At 34.7% G+C, this 16,451-nt stretch overlaps 1 protein-coding gene across 8 annotated transcripts in view; it reads left to right on the forward strand.

The window, feature by feature from the left end:
- LOC309856854 (ubiquitin carboxyl-terminal hydrolase 9X-like) overlaps positions 1 to 16,451 on the forward strand; it is a 163,198-nt gene that overhangs the window by 77,974 nt on the left and 68,773 nt on the right. For all 8 annotated transcript variants that reach the window (XM_082718527.1, XM_082718526.1, XM_082718524.1 and 5 more), the window contains 7 exons: positions 1,323 to 1,410; positions 3,370 to 3,712; positions 4,844 to 4,939; positions 5,422 to 5,633; positions 6,831 to 7,071; positions 7,577 to 7,726; positions 8,538 to 8,658. In XM_082718527.1, the coding sequence (XP_082574653.1) occupies positions 1,323 to 1,410; positions 3,370 to 3,712; positions 4,844 to 4,939; positions 5,422 to 5,633; positions 6,831 to 7,071; positions 7,577 to 7,726; positions 8,538 to 8,658 (1,251 nt within the window). The remainder of the gene's footprint in view (positions 1 to 1,322; positions 1,411 to 3,369; positions 3,713 to 4,843; positions 4,940 to 5,421; positions 5,634 to 6,830; positions 7,072 to 7,576; positions 7,727 to 8,537; positions 8,659 to 16,451) is intronic.

Below are 16,451 nucleotides of genomic sequence, written 5' to 3' on the forward strand. Positions count from 1 at the left end.
GGATTAAGCCTCTGCCTTCCCGGTCATGATCTCAGGGTCCTGGGATCGAGTTCCGTATCAGGCTCTCTGCTCATCAGGGAGCCTGCTTCCCTCTCTCTCTCTGCCTATTTGTGATCTCTCTCTGTCAAATAAACAAATAAAATCTTAAAAAAAAAAAGTTTTTATAAGTCTGAATTGACTTCTTCCTTTTTAAGTAAAACATCTCACATACACACAAAATAGCATACATAATATTTCTAGGACAGATGTACTTTTTAATTTTCTCCTTTGCTTTTTCACTGACTCTGAAGATTTTTCACCTAGCATATATGATGTTAATAAAGGAAATCCAAAGTTCTAATCCTGTGTTTTAAAAACGGGATTTCTTTGGGGTGCCTGTGTGGCTCAGTGGTTTAAAGCCTCTGCCTTCGGCTTGGGTCATGATCTCAGGATCCGGGGATCGAACCCTGCATCAGGCTCTCTACTCATCAGGGAGCCTGCTTCCCTCTCTCTCTCTCTCTCTGCCTACTTGTGATCTCTCTCTCTCTCTCTCTCTCCATCAAATAAATAAATAAATAAAATCTTAAAAAAAAAAAAAAAGGATTTCCCACTAAGACTAGACCTGGTTATATTTGTTTTTGTAATCATACTGGGATGGTAAGTTTTTTTAATATCTGAGGCTGTTAGAGACATTGGTACTCTGGTGTTGGAGTACCTTAATAACTTTATCAACTACAGTAGTGCCTTAGTCACCCTAATTTTTTATGAGTGCCTCTAGTGATATTTTTACTCTAGAATTCTTTCCCTGTAAGAAAAGTTTTAGTATTAATGGGGGGAAATGAAGGGAAAAAAATCATAAACTTTATTCACAAATGCTTCAGTATATGAAGAATGAAAGAGTTTTGCTGAAAAAAAAATTTTTTTTTTAAAGATTTTATTTATTTATTTGTCAGAGAGAGAGAGAGAGCGAGAGAGCAAGAGCGAGCACAGGCAGAGTGGCAGGCAGAGTCAGAGGGAGAAGCAGGCTCCCTGCGGAGCAAGGAGCCCGATGTGGGACTCGATCCCAGGACGCTGGGATCATGACCTGAGCCGAAGGCAGCTGCTTAACCAACTGAGCCACCCAGGCGTCCCGCTGAAAAATTTTTGATTGCACATCAGTGAATTTTACTTTTCTTTTGGCTATGTAAAATGTTAATTTTGTGGGGAAAATTTGATATATGTGAATACTACTATTACAGGTTGCCTGATAATAAGTGATTATTGACTTTATAAATTCTTTTACAAGAAGTTAACAGTGATGTGGATATATATGTGTATTATGCATAATTTTTATTAATTTGCAGACCATGAAGACTATGACCCACAAACTGTAAGGCATGGAAGTAGATACAATCATGTTCAAGAAGTCCAAGAACGGCTTAACTTCCTTAGGTTGGTTTTAAGCAGCTAGTGTTGTTCTCTTGAAGGCACAGATAAAAAAGCAGTGTTGATATTCATTATACCTGTACTTAACGTGGCCATTCCACCCTGCAGATGAATATTTTCCCACATAAAAAGTATTGCCAAAACTTAATGTAACATTTCCTATGTGTTCATTTTTAAATACTTTTGAGTTATTTGCTAAGCTTTAAGTTTTGTCTTTTTTTGAAGACAGCACATTTTAAGTTTTAGAATATAGTTTATGTTAGAAATAAAAATTGATCATTGTACGTTCTCATATTTCGAAGTATAAGACAAAAACAGCTCTAGGGAACTACATTTTCATTAAGGCTGTCATGACAGTAAGGAATAGGGGTTTTGGTGTGCTTTGGGTGCTTTGTTTATCCTAACAGTGGCTAACAAAAGTTAATCTAAAATAACATTCAGAGGTGATTGAGGAAAAATTGCCTGTCTTTTAAAAAGACAAATCTAATTTGTGTTAGGCTGAATTGGTCAGTATATTTAGTATTTAATGACCTGTGTATGTGGATATGTATATGTAGCTTAAATAGTGAGAGATTTCTTAGGAGTGCAATTACCAGATCCTAGCAGAAAAAGCATATTTGAATCAAAAGTATTGTCAAAAAAATACTGAGGTTTTTTTTTTTTTCCCCATAAAATCTGTTCTATTTATTATTTTCAGATATTAATTTGGGGCAATTTTCTCTTTGGATTATGTTGTATATTATGTTTCTGTTACTGAACCATATAATAACTTAAGTAGAAATATTTAGATTGACATATACATTTAACAATTTTATAATATGTTGAATTGATCTCATCTTCTCCAGTATTAATGTTTATGTCATTTGAATTTGAGAAAAATTCTAGTTATCAAATTTTATGACATTTCCTTAAAGGGCCCTTTTTTTTAAATCACCTGTAGTGGGCTCTTGTTGATGGATATATATTGTATCTCTTGGTCTACTGGAAGAGAAAAATGGTTTGGAATTTATCTACTCTATTAATAAATTAACAAAAAAATCTGTGTTTCTATGACACCAGTAAAGTTACTGCCAAAGTTGCCAAAGTTACTGGGAGTCTTAGTTTGAAAAGTTTTGTGTTTCACTGCAAACAATAATGCATTTTTGGGGTTTTATTTTTCTGGGCCTTTTGTTGTTCAGTTACATATGAAGGTGTGAAGGATTAAAAGCTAAAAGGCTCTTTATACACAGACTTAATAATTAAGGAGATGTTGGAGAACATATAGTTAACACCCAAAACAAACTCACAGACATTAAATAAATACATCATACTCTGTTGGACATGAAGTCTCTGATTTGTTAAGTAAGAATTAAATGCAAAATTAGCTTCTGTTTTCTTTCAGTTATTCATAGAAATAGTAAACAGTGGGTGGAGCAACTTCTAGCTAGAAGAAACTAGAATCTGAAGAAAGAGACTACTTAAACCGGAACCATCATAATTTTACTTTATAATGACATAATGACTTTAATAGTGGCAAAATTAAAAGCTCTGGAGAACATCACTGAATATTATACTGATTATTAACATAGAAATGAGCTTAAATAACATTCACTTACCTCTGAAAGTTATTTAGTGTAATACACCATTTTCTGGTGAAGCCATATAAATTTAGGAAACTAAATCAATATCTGGCTTCAAAAGCTCAGGGTGGGGGAAGAGCATTTGACTGCAAAAGCTGATCTTATAGAGAACAGAACAAGGAAGAAATTTTAATATTGAGGTGAAGTCATGTAGCTGACACGTGTTATGCTTGTTAAATAAATGAGTTTATTTTTTTACTGCTATCTATAAGTTCTTTTGAAAGAATAGCTCTTTAAACTGTAATAAAATTTTAATTTTGATAAATGTAAGTTCAGGCATATATTGAAAGAAATTATGTTTGGGAATTGCGTAGATCTAATTACTGACTTTTTATATTTTTCCAAGATTTTTATTGAAGGACGGCCAACTGTGGCTCTGTGCTCCTCAGGCAAAACAAATATGGAAATGCTTAGCAGAGAATGCAGTTTACCTTTGTGATCGTGAAGCCTGTTTTAAGTGGTATTCCAAGTTAATGGGGGATGAACCAGACTTAGATCCTGATATTAATAAGGACTTCTTTGAAAGCAATGTGCTTCAGCTTGATCCCTCCCTTTTAACTGAAAATGGAATGAAATGTTTTGAACGATTCTTCAAAGCAGTTAATTGTCGTGAAGGGAAACTAGTAGCAAAAAGAAGAGCCTATATGATGGATGATTTGGAACTAATAGGATTGGACTACCTTTGGAGGGTAAGTGAGAAGTTACTACTTCTCTCTTGTTTGCAGACATTGTACCTGAGGTCTTCTTTTAAATATACTTAAATCATAATTTTGCCTGTAAGATATTTGTATTTATCACCTACTTTGATGCTTGTCATAGGAAATCTGGGGGAAGAAATTGTTCATCTTCAGTTTCTTACTATATCACTTCTGTTTGCCAGTTACTTGGGGCTTTTTCCCCTTCATTTTTTCTTTTACCATCTACCTCTGGTGTTCTTGTTTGACTTAATCCAGAATCTTTTCAGATGCATATGAATATACCATTCATTGTCTACCCACACATTTTTCACCCACCCCTCATGAAAGTTACTGTCTCTTTTACTTAGATTAGCTCTTAGGAGTTACTGTATGTTTACTGCCAAGATGAATAATGGATAGAAGAGAAGACTTTTATTTGGGAGGAATTTTGAGTTAATACCTTTATTGACACTTTAATTTTTTATGTTTTTAAGTATATGGGAGAGAAAAGTTTAATTGTATTCTATTTAAGGCTAACATTGCCATTTTGGTAGTATAAATAAATCATGATGCCATCTTAAATCTAACCTGTTTTAAGTTATGTATTTCAACTTCTACTATATTTTTGTTGTATTGAGTTTTTGTTCTTTGTATTTTTTGCAAACTATCGATTAAGATAGTTTGCCTCTGCCTTCGGCTCAGTCATGATCCCAGGGCCCTGGGATTGAGCCCCACATTGGGCTCTCTGCTCTGTGAGGAGTCTGCTTCCCTTCCTCTCTCTCTCTGCCTGTCTCTCTGCCTACTTGTGATCTCTGTCTGTCAAATAAATAAAATCTTTTTTTAAAAAAAAATCAGTAACCTCTATTAAAAGAATTATATAATAATAGTTGAATTGTTCCTTGAAAATCTCACAGCTTGTCTACCAGTTGCAGAGTTAAATAATACTGATTGAATTTTATTTTATCCTTTTCATTTTTAATCAAAGTTCTCTAAAATAAAATTTTAATCAAATTTCTAGAAGACCTACCTTTTAGATATTTTCGTTGTTTATTTTCAAGTTTATTTAATTTTATATTGCTTCATTTTAAGTGCCAAATTAAAATAATTCTTGAATGTTACTAATACTCAAATTTTTGGATCTAGGTTGTGATTCAGAGTAATGATGACATTGCCAACAGAGCCATAGATCTCCTTAAAGAGATATATACAAACCTTGGTCCAAGGTTACAGGTCAATCAGGTGAGATTTAAGTGTATAAAAACTTCTTCTTCAGCTAAGTCAGAAGTGCTCTAGTGTTCAGAAGAAGCTTTTTAAACTTACAACTAGAAATTAATTTTTTAACTCTGTCAAAATATTTAAGACTTCAATTCACATTTGTCCCTTAAAAATACTAACTGAAAGAATGTTCATTTGGAAGCTACCCTTAGGTGGTTGGTATTACATTGAACAACAACATTTTTTATGTTGATATAGCCAGAAGTTTGACTTATTGGACATTAGGTCCCAAACATTTTTTCCTTGTTTTGTTTTTAATAATAACATTGTTTAATTTCTCATTTTCTTGTTGTCGGCTTCCTTATAAGTATTATGTTATGTATAGTATATAAATATAGAACTGATAGTTACCTACAGGTTGAAATTTTATTTCACTTTTTCAGATTACTGACTGCCATATTTGTTTTTAAGCAAGTTCATCTCTTTCTTGGGCCTATTATTTATAGGTGGTTATCCATGAAGACTTCATCCAATCTTGCTTTGATCGTTTGAAAGCCTCATATGATACATTGTGTATTTTGGATGGTGATGAAGACAATATTAATTGTGCAAGACAGGAAGCCATTCGAATGGTTCGAGTATTAACTGTTTTAAGGGAATATATAAATGAATGTGACAGCGATTATCATGAGGAAAGAACGATTCTGCCTATGTCAAGGTTTGTAAGAAATTAATCCACTAGTTAATTTGTAGTCATTTATTATTTTCCTAGCCAATTAATTAGGAAACAAATGACTTTTATGGGTTAAAAGGGCAATAAAGAAATTTTCATTCTGGATTTCTGTGTCTTGTCTTTTAAAAACATTTTTTTGCATTCTCATAGATATATTTTTCTTTTGAGTAGAAAATTTTGATTTATATTTTAGTTAGGCATTATCAGTTACTAAGTACAATTTTTCTTTTTTTTTCTTCTCTTTACTTTGTTTATTTTCTTTTCTTTCTACCTCCCTTCCTGTCTTGTTTGATTTGATTCCAAGCTATTACCATCTACTAAGTGGGAATGATATTTTATAGCTACTGTGTATTTTTATTTTAATGATACTCATTCACACTAGTAAAAATAAAATTCTTAAAATCTATTTATTTAATAGATATGAATAAGAAAGTCTTGAAATGGTCTTTGCTAAATTTTCTTTAGATTTGGGAACTACTATAAAATAAATAATTTACTAAATTATTTATTAGTATAATTATAAATAAATTCAATTTTATGCACTATGGATCAGATAATCATAAATTAAGTAGACAGCAAGCTGAATTATTTAAAAATAGTTCAAATGGCATTTTTAGAGTTGGGAGAAGTTTATAGAGTAAGTACTATCAGATTTTTTTAAATTGTGATCACTATTATGAATAATATAAAATGCTTCTTTTTGTTTTGGATTTTATCTGTGAGAAGAGAGCATTGCAAGATAAGTATTTTTGAGTGACTGTTTTTAAGAATTTTTGTGAATGTTTAAGGAAATGTGCATTTTAATATTTCTGTTGATACTTTGAAGTGCATCCCTTCTATCTTTGAAAATATTCTTAGTGTATTAAACTTTTGTAGCTTTAAATTAACTAATGTCTATTACTAATTAGCAGAAAGTGGAAATCTCTGGTTCTGCAGCCATAGAAACAAAGATTAACCACAGTGGAATATAACCATATTGTATTTCCAAAATTAACTAATGTTCGTAACTTACAGAAACAGGTATTTTTAATAGTCTAAAAAAAGTAAATTTAACTATCTTCCTCATAATAAGAGAAGCTTCATGTTGTTGTTAGGCTGCTGAATATGACTGTACTTTTTTTTAATGTATTTATATATATAAAAATTACATAAATATATATATGTATATATATTTTTTTTTAGAGCATTCCGTGGTAAACACCTCTCTCTTATAGTTCGATTTCCAAACCATGGCAGACAGGTTGATGACCTTGATGTATGGTCTCATACAAATGATACAGTTGGTTCTGTACGACGATGTATTCTCAACCGTATTAAAGCAAATGCAGCCCATACAAAAATTGAACTCTTTGTGGGTGGTGAGCTAGTGGATTCTGAAGATGACAGAAAGCTAATAGGACAATTAAACTTAAAAGATAAATCAGTAAGTACATACAAAATTTTCAGATACTGCCAAAAAGGGGGTGCCTGGGTGCCTGGGATCATGACCTGAGCCAAAGGCAGGTCATGATCCCAGGGTCCTGGGATCGAGCCCCGAATCGGGCTCTCCACTCAGCCGGAAGCCTGTATCCCTTCCTCTCTCTCTCTCTGCATGTCTCTCTGCCTACTTGTGATCTCTATCAAATAAATAAATAAAATATTTTTTAAAAAATACTCCCAAAGAATTAAACATTGAAGCTGTTTTTTATTCATTCAGTAAATGTTTAATGAGACTTAAGCTCAGTTTTGGGTTATAATCCTGAAAAAGATAGGCATCATCATACTTGTACAGTGCAGAAAATAAACTACCAAATGGTTTTTTTTGAACATTACTTTTTAAATATTTCTAAGATTAAACCATAATATATTTTTTAGCCTCTAGTATATCAAATTTCTGTATTTTGTGGAAGTATTTTGTCTTTGCTACTAATATGTTTTCTCATTTTTAGGTAATTACTGCCAAACTTACACAAGTAAGTTCCAATATGCCGTCAAGCCCTGATAGTTCTTCTGATTCTTCACCGGGATCACCTGGCAACCACTGTAATCACTACAGTGATGGTCCCAATCCAGAAGTGGAAAACTGTTTGCCTGGGGTGGTAAGTTAACTACTATATGCAAAGCATTATACTTTGCTCTGCAGATACAAAGAAATGTATAGAATGGTTCTTTTTATAAGCAGTATACAAGTTCATAGATGTGGCAAATGTCAAATATATATATATATATATGCAGTGAAGTATTAACTTCTGGGTGAATTTTTAATTTTTTAATTTAAAATAAAATTTCTCCATAGATACAGTATTACGTTTAGATAGAATTCATAACATACTATTAAATAAATACCTGAATGAAATTCTACTATAAGTCCTTTTGGGGAGAGAACTATTTTTAAAGAAATAGATAATCTGCTATTCTTCTCTAATTCTTAGTATTTTTCATATGTAAAGAATAACTGCGTAATTTCTTCATGTTTTCTCATCCCTCCACCTCTTAAGAATTGTCACAGCTGCAGTAACACCAGCTCCTTCAATGTTAGAGGAATTTGAGTCCTTTTAACAATAAGATTAGAGATTATCAGCAATCTTTACTCCTCAAGGGGTGAAGTCCCTTTTGTATAAATGTCTGAGTGCTATATGAAACTTAGAGTTTACAAAACAATAGAACAACCGGTGCAAAGAAATTACTCAACATAGCATGGAAAACATAGTAAATTATTACGCTTGTATCATAGAGGAACAGTGGATTTTTGAAAATGAAAGGATGGGGAAGGCAAATATATTTCAGGTAGTAAAAATGCAGATGTGATAGGTAGAAAGCGTATTTGGGGTTAGTGAATAGATTAATTTTAAGTAACAAAAATCTCTTAAACTTAGTTATAGAGAAATCTTTTTGTTTTCTGTATTCCAGATAATGTCACTGCATCCCAGATACATATCTTTCCTTTGGCAAATTGCAGATTTAGGTAGCAATCTAAATATGCCATCTCTTAGGGATGGAGCAAGAATACTTATGAAACTTATGCCCCCAGGTAAGAAAATTGTCTGACTTTCTCCACCACCACCCCCCAATCCTCTTCCCCTTGGATGTTGACAAGTACATGAGATAGAAAGAATATTTAGCATAGAGTGGCTGGCTCAGTTAGTGGGAGTGTGTGACTTCTGATCTCAGCATTATATTTTTATTTATATTATATTTATATTTATATATTCTGATCTCAGCAATATAATTTTTTTAAGATTTTATTTATTTATTTGACAGAGAGAAATCACAAGTAGTTGGAGAGGCAGGCAGAGAGAGAGAGAGAGGAGGAAGCAGGCTCCCTGCTGAGCAGAGAGCCCCATGCGGGACTTGATCCCAGGACCCTGAGATCATGACCTGAGCCGAAGGCAGCAGCTTAACCCACTGAGCCACCCAGGCACCCTCAGCAATATATTTTTTAAAGCAATCTCTACATCTACAGGCACCTGGGTGGCTCAGTGGGTTAAGCCGCTGCCTTCGGCTCAGGTCATGATCTCAGGGTCCTGGGGTCGAGTCCCGCATGGGGCTCTCTGCTCAGCAGGGAGCCTGCTTCCCCTCTCTCTCTCTGTCTGCCTCTCCATCTACTTGTGATTTCTATCAAATAAATAAATAAAATCTTTAAAAAAAAAAAGGCAATATCTACATCTAAAAATGTTACTAACATTTTTAAAAGACTGTTAAAATATTTTCTATTTTATTTTTTTTAATTTCTACTTTAATTCCAAAATAGTTAAATATAGTGTTACTTGAGTTTCAAGTATACAGCACAGTGACTCAACACTACATGAAAATATTTTCATTTCCTAGGTTGTTCACACTTGTTTATTCTAGATTTTTAAATTCATCCCTTATATTCACTTAGTTTTCTATGACATTTATTACTAAGTTTTTCACATTGCTCTAATTTTTAAAACAATTTTCCACATAGTCACATGTTGTATCTTACTTTCTTGTGTGTTTCCTCCTTTTCCTTTAGTGTGTTTTGTTTTTTTTTTTCTTTGATACAGTTACTGTTCTGGGACCTCTTTGAATAGACTTCTTTCGGTGCATCCTGCTCTGTTCTTTTGTGATGTTTCTTGGTTGGGTTAGTTCTCATCTTGCTGAAGCACGTCCTCCTAATAAAGGGTATTTAAAGGGAAGCACCTTTTTTTTTTAAAGATTGTTCATCTGAATACAACTAAAATCTCACTCAAAGGAATACATATTTTTTCATTTTGTTCTTGTTTTTTACATGCATTAGTTTGAACATAGAGTTGAAGGTTGAATGTTTGTTCCATTATAGTTCCATAGCAGTGTTGTTAGGTGGGAAGATTGAGCTGTTTTTAAGTTTGGAAAGGCTGGGATTTTGTTTGTTTTGCTTTGTTTTGTTTTGTTTCCCTTGAGTTCTGAAATCTTAACAATAAGTGCATTGGGGAGGATATGGATGTATATCTTTTGTTGATGAGTGTTCAGTGGATCTTACTGGTGAAAAGGTTAATTTTTCCTTTTTTCTTTTGTGGCTTTATTTGTGCTTTTGAAGATTTTGTTTCATTTTGCTTTAGAATGTGTTGTTGTGTATTTGTGCAGAATGTTGCTAAGTTTGTCTTACTTAACAGTTTTGCCTCTCACTTACTCTATTTTAGTTTTCCTTTTAAAAATTATTTGTGGGGTGTCTTAGTCCAGTGAAGCATCTGCCTTCGGCTTAGGTCATGATCCTCAGGGTCCTGGGATTGAGCCCCACATGGGCTTTTCCCTTCGCAGGGAGTCTTCTTCTCCTTCTCCAGCTGCCCATGCTTGTGCTCTCTCTCTGTGTGTCAAATTTTTAAAAAAGTAAAATCTTAAAGAAAAAAACTCTTTTATAAAAAAAGTTATTTGTGGGGTATCTGGGTGGTTTGGAGGGTTAGGCCTCTGCCTTCAGCTCAGGTCATGATCCCAGGGTTCTGGGATCGAGCCCCACATCGGGCTCTCTGCTCAGCGGAGAACCTGCTTCCTTCTCTCTCTCTGTCTCTCTCTCTCTTTATGCCTGCTTCTCTCTCTACTTGTGACTTCTGTCTGTCAAGTAAATAAATAAAATCTTAAAAAAAAAATTATTTGTGGGGCGGCTGGGAGGGAGGCTCAGTAAGTTAAGCATCTGCCATTGACTCAGGTTGTGATCCCCCAGTGCTAGGATCAAGCTCGACAACAGGCTCCCTGCTCAGCAGGAGCCTGCTTTTCCCTCCACCTGACTTGTGCTCTCTCTTTCTGTGTCTATCGCTGTCTCTCTCAAATAAATAAAATCTTTTTTAAAAAATTAGTTGTGTCTTCAGTTGACTCTCTTTTAGTTAGTAACATTTTTGTGATCTCTCTTTTCTGTTACTTCTTAGATTTCTGTTTTTATTTTATGAACATTTTACAGTGTTTTTGCTATATGTTCTATAAAAATCTCATGTCTAACAAAACCCTGTATTTGTTATTTACTACTGAGGTAATTGGAAAATTCAGAAAAGTGGATAGTGCAAACACATAGAACATTTTCTTCTTAAACCATATGAGAGTAATTTATTGATTTGATGTTTTTATTGTATCCCACAACAATCATTTGTTTCCTTCAGATGATGGCATCTACCATCATCTCCATCAAAAATTAACATTGACCATATTTCTATAATCTAACTGATCCCATTCAAGTTTCACCTCTTTTCAAGTTTTCACCAGTTTCTCCAGTATGTCTTTAGCAAAGAGATTGGAAAATTTGGTTTTAAACGGCCAGATAATATTTTTGCCTTTGCAGGCCAAGAGGCGTAATGAAAAGTATTATGTAGGAACTTACGTAATGAGAGAGAAAACAAATTTCTACAATCTTTTTTTTTTTTTTTAAGATTTTTATGTATTTGTATGACATAGAGAGAGTGCATGCACAAGCAGAGGGAGAAGCAGGGAGCCTTATGTGGGGCTTAATCCTAGGACCTTGAGATCATGACCTGAAGTGAAAGCAGATGGCTTAACTGACAAGCCACCTAGACTCTTCCCACCCCCACAAACTTTTTATTAGCAAAATTCTAACTCTAAAAATAATTTGAGTGCAATTTTTTAAAATACTGGTCTGCTTCTGAGAATAATGGAATTTTTGGTGGGAGGTATGATTTTTTTCTAAATGGGCTCAAAGTTTGTGATTCTTATCCTCAAAATAGTTGCAATTATTTGTTATTGCTGATCTGTAAGAGATAAATTTGATATATTTTATCTTTGATGTGGTTTTTCCATAAACAGGTACTACTGGTTATCATTTCATGACCAGTCCAACAGAAGAATTCATAGAATTCTCTTCATCCTTTTTTCAGTATCTTTTAATATTTAGTACGTTAGTACATTAGAGATTAATCTTTTTGAAATTTAAGCTAGATGGAAGCTCTTCACTTGCACAATTAAATGTATTTTAGAAGATTTCTTTACACTTACATCACTGTTTGAAAAATGCTACAAATTTATAGCAGGCATATTTTCTAACTCTGACTCTAAAATTTTCTATACAGTTTGTATAGAAATGCATATTTTACCTTTCGTATTAACTTTGATAGCAGTGGGAAATATGTAGTCCTTGATATTACTTGTGATTTAAACAATATTGGCAACTAAATAACTTCACTGTACTGTTTTTCATTTAAAGCATGTTACGGGGCGCCTGGGTGGCTGAGTGGTTAAAGCCTCTGCCTTGGGCTCGGCTCAGGTCATGATCCCAGGGTCCTGGGATCGAGCCCCACATTGGGCTCTCTGCTCAACGGGAAGCCTGCTTCCTCCTCTCTCTCTGCCTGCCTTTCTGCCTACTTTTAATCTCTGTCTGTCAAATAAATTAAAAAAACCTTTTAAAAAAGAAAATAAAGCATTGTTGTACCTTTTAAGTTAAATTTATTAACATCAAGTTTGTAGCAGAAGCTACATTTCTAAACTTTTCAGTGTTTGGTTACAGTAGAGAAACTTTCTTGTTCAAAGTAGTTTTATTCTCAACCATGTGCTTTAAAAATCAGAGTTGAGCTTTATTACTGTGAAGCCATTGAACTATCATGTAGTAGGGCAATTTAAGATACCCAGGTTCTACTTCCAACATAAAGTCATAAAACTGATGTTGTTAAATCCATAAAAGTGAATGGTTTACTACTGGCACTGCTGTTTTAATAATACATGATAAATTCACATGTTTTCCACAGAATACTTACTGATGAATAATATAATGAATGAAAGATTGCCCAAGGGCTTTAAACATAACAAATTTTCATAAACTATGTAAATCTTTCCTCTTAAGTCTTTTTGTGTTCCCGAAATAACATATTACTACAGTGCGTTGTAACACATTCCACCAGATTGCACTAAATTAATGTTCTCTCATATTCTTTGAAAATGCTTTCATCTATAGTTCTTTTGTGCAGATGATTTTTTTTTTTTTTTTTTTTTTTTTTTTTTTTTTTTTTTTTTGAGAGAGAGAGTAAGCATGAGCAGGGGGAGAGGCAGAAGAAGATGCATACTCCCTGCTGAGCAGGGAGCAAGGAGCCAGGCACCAGGCTTATCCCAGGACCCTGGGATCATGACCTGAGCTGAAGGCGGATGCTTAACTGACTGAGCCACCCAAGCGCCTTGCAGAATAGTACTCCTGCTGTACTCCCTGAAAAGTTGACATTGGTTAAGCCTAAACAACTACTGAGCCACATTGATATCTATCAGCTCATCATGGGCTAAGCAAAAAATACTCAAAATTTATTGCTTTTGTTGTTTTATTATTGTGGTGAAATATAAATAGAACGTATTTAAAGTATAACTCCTTAGCATTAGTTATGTCCTCAGAGTTCTTTCTGTCCTTATGCCTCTATTACCACTATTTCCAGTGCCTTGTTTTTTAGTAGACTGTTAAATTGTTTCTAATCCTCTCAATTCCTAAGGAGTTTTTCTTATTAAAAATATTTATTTTCTCTGATACATTTCAGAGGCTGCTGCACTCAGTCATGGTGTAATGACCTCAGAAGAGTTAAATGGCATTTATATCTTAGCCAGCAAATGAACTTATTTTCTTGCTCCAGTTCTAGAGTCAGTCATTTACTTGAAGTTTCCTGTAGTGTTAAATGGTATTCAGAACCTAAGATACAAGTACAAAGTATCCATTTCTGTTCCTTTCTCCTTGAAGTAAACAGTAGAAATTATATGTTCTTATACATATGAAGCCACAACAGTATCTCCAGTTGCAGTCTCATCTACAGCCTTCCTTATGCTTTCTCCTCCTCAGTATTTTAGACTTACTTACCTGAGTGAAAAACCTTGTTTGACATTGCCTTTGATATGTGGTTATTTGTCTGTGTTACCACCCTTTTCCATATACTGTACTTTAGTAAACCTACTTTCCAGTTTCTTGAGTCCAAGCTATTGTTCTACATAAAATTTAAGCTGGTAACGTTGTATATTAGACCCTGTTTTGGATATATATTGAATGTTCTAGAAATGAAAAAAGGAAGTACTACCTAGATAGCTTTGAGGTAAGACATTTGATTAGAACTAAAGCTCTGAAATGGAAAAGACTTCCAAAAAGTAGTCATACAATGTACTGGAACCTACTGAAGACTAAGGGACTGTGAGACTAGGAATAATTGTTTACTTTTAATTTTTTCTATTTGTTTTTTAAGAAGATTTCATTTATTTATTTGACAGAGAGATCACAAGTAGGCAGAGAGGCAGGTGGGGGGGTGGAGGAAAGCAGGCTCCCTGCTGAGCAGAGAGCCCAGTGCAGGACTTGGTCCCAGGACCCTGAGATCATGACGTGGGCTGAAGGTAGAGGCTTAACCGACTGAACCACCAGGCGCCCTCTTCTATTTTTTAAACTTTAATTTATCTTGATACATAGTTGATACACAGTGTTTCCTTAGTTTCAGGCATACAATATAGTGATTCAACAACTATACATATACTGTCCTTATGGTAGGTAGAAAGTACCTACAGTCTGTCATCATATTTCAGTCCCATTATTTCAGTCCCATTGATTACGTATGTATTCCTTATGGAGTACCTTTTATTCCAGTAATTATTCATTTCGTACTGGAAATATAAGTCATCCACAGCCTCTACCCTGGTGGTGGGACTCATTTGGCCTTAAAATATTTAGCCAACCGGTGATTATAGCAGCTCTCAGTAAAAATCAGAATTTCGATGCCTGGTTGGCTTAGTTGATGAAACATCTTCCTTCAGGTCATAATCTCAAGAGTCCTGGGATCAAGCCCCACATCAAGCTCCCTGCTCAGCAGGGAGTCTGTTTCTCCCTCTGCTGCTCCCTGTTTGTGCTCTCTTTCTCAGTCTCTGACAAATAAATAAAATCTTAAAAAAAATAAAATTAGAATTTAGCATCCTTATCTTTGTGATCCTCTCACAACACTTTAGAACAGCAATCAAATTGTGGAGATCCTTGGGAAGATCAAAAGCAAGTCCTTTGAACTTGGGTTTTTACATTTTACCTTTTACAAAATGTGCTTGTGCAGCACTATGGGTATCTCTCAGAATCACACCTATTTATGAGGGAACCATACTTTTCTGGGCCAGTTTATATACCTGCTCCTTCACATCATCAAGCCTAATTTCAGCTGTAGCCACCAGGAGTGTGCATGCCACCACCCCTGATGACGGCAGTCAGGCAAAAAAGCATTGTCGTCTTTTCCATTAAAAAAAATTTTTTTAATCTTTTTTGTCCTGTTATAAAACCCACTCTTTATAACGCAATAATTTTAAAGCTACATGGAATGATACAAAGCACTTCCAGGGGCATCTAGATGGTTCAGTTGGTTAAGTGCCTGCCTTTGGCTTAGGTCATGGTCTCAGAGTCCTAGGATCCAGCCCCATGTCGGGTTTCTCCCCACTGTTCTTGCTTACTCTCTTGCCATCTCTCTCAAATAGATGATAAATAAAATCTTTAAAAAAAAAAAAAAAAAGAGGGACGCCTGGGTGGCTCAGTTGGTTGGGCGGCTGCCTTCGGCTCAGGTCATGATCCCAGCGTCCTGGGATCGAGTCCCACATCGGGCTCCTTGCTCCGCGGGGAGCCTGCTTCTCCCTCTGACTCTGCCTTCCACTCTGTCTGCCTGTGCTCGCTCTCGCTCGCTCTCTCTCTGACAAATAAATAAAAAAAAAAAAAAAGAAGAAGAAGAAGAACTTCCAGTACTCTTCCATGTTCAGTAATGGTTAACATTTTGGCATATTTGCTGTATCATTATTTATATAATAATTTTCTAACTACCTGAGAAAAAGTTACACACACCTATACCTTTTTACCTGAACCTCTCAGTGTTTCTTAAGCACAAGAACATTGGCTTACATAATAGCCTCCTCTTTCCAGCCACTGGTAGCCACATTCTCCTTTGTTTCTTTTGAGTCTGACTTCTCCAGATAACCCCATATAAGTTGATTCATGCACTGTTTGTCTTTGTATGACTGGCTTATTTCACTTAGCATGAGGATATATTCATCCATGTTACCGTATTATCAGAATTGAATTACTTTTTAAGGCTGAATGTATATTTTGCTGTATTGTAAATCACAGTTTTGTCTTCCATTCATCAGCTAGTAGACATGTTGTTTCCAATATTATGATTAATGCTGCTGTGAACATTTTTTGTTTTTTTTTTTGTTTTTGTTTTGTTTTTTTAAGATTTTATCTATTCATTTGACAGAGAGAAATCACAAGTAGATGGAGAGGCAGGCAGAGAGAGAGGGAAGCAGGCTCCCTGCTGAGCAGAGAGCCCGATGCGGGACTCGATCACAGGACCCTGAGATCATGACCTGAGCCGAAGGCAGGGGCTTAACACACTGAGCCACCCAGGC

The sequence above is a fragment of the Mustela nivalis genome (genome assembly GCF_964662115.1).
Source record: "Mustela nivalis genome assembly, chromosome: Y".
Classification (NCBI taxonomy): Eukaryota; Metazoa; Chordata; class Mammalia; order Carnivora; family Mustelidae; genus Mustela; species Mustela nivalis.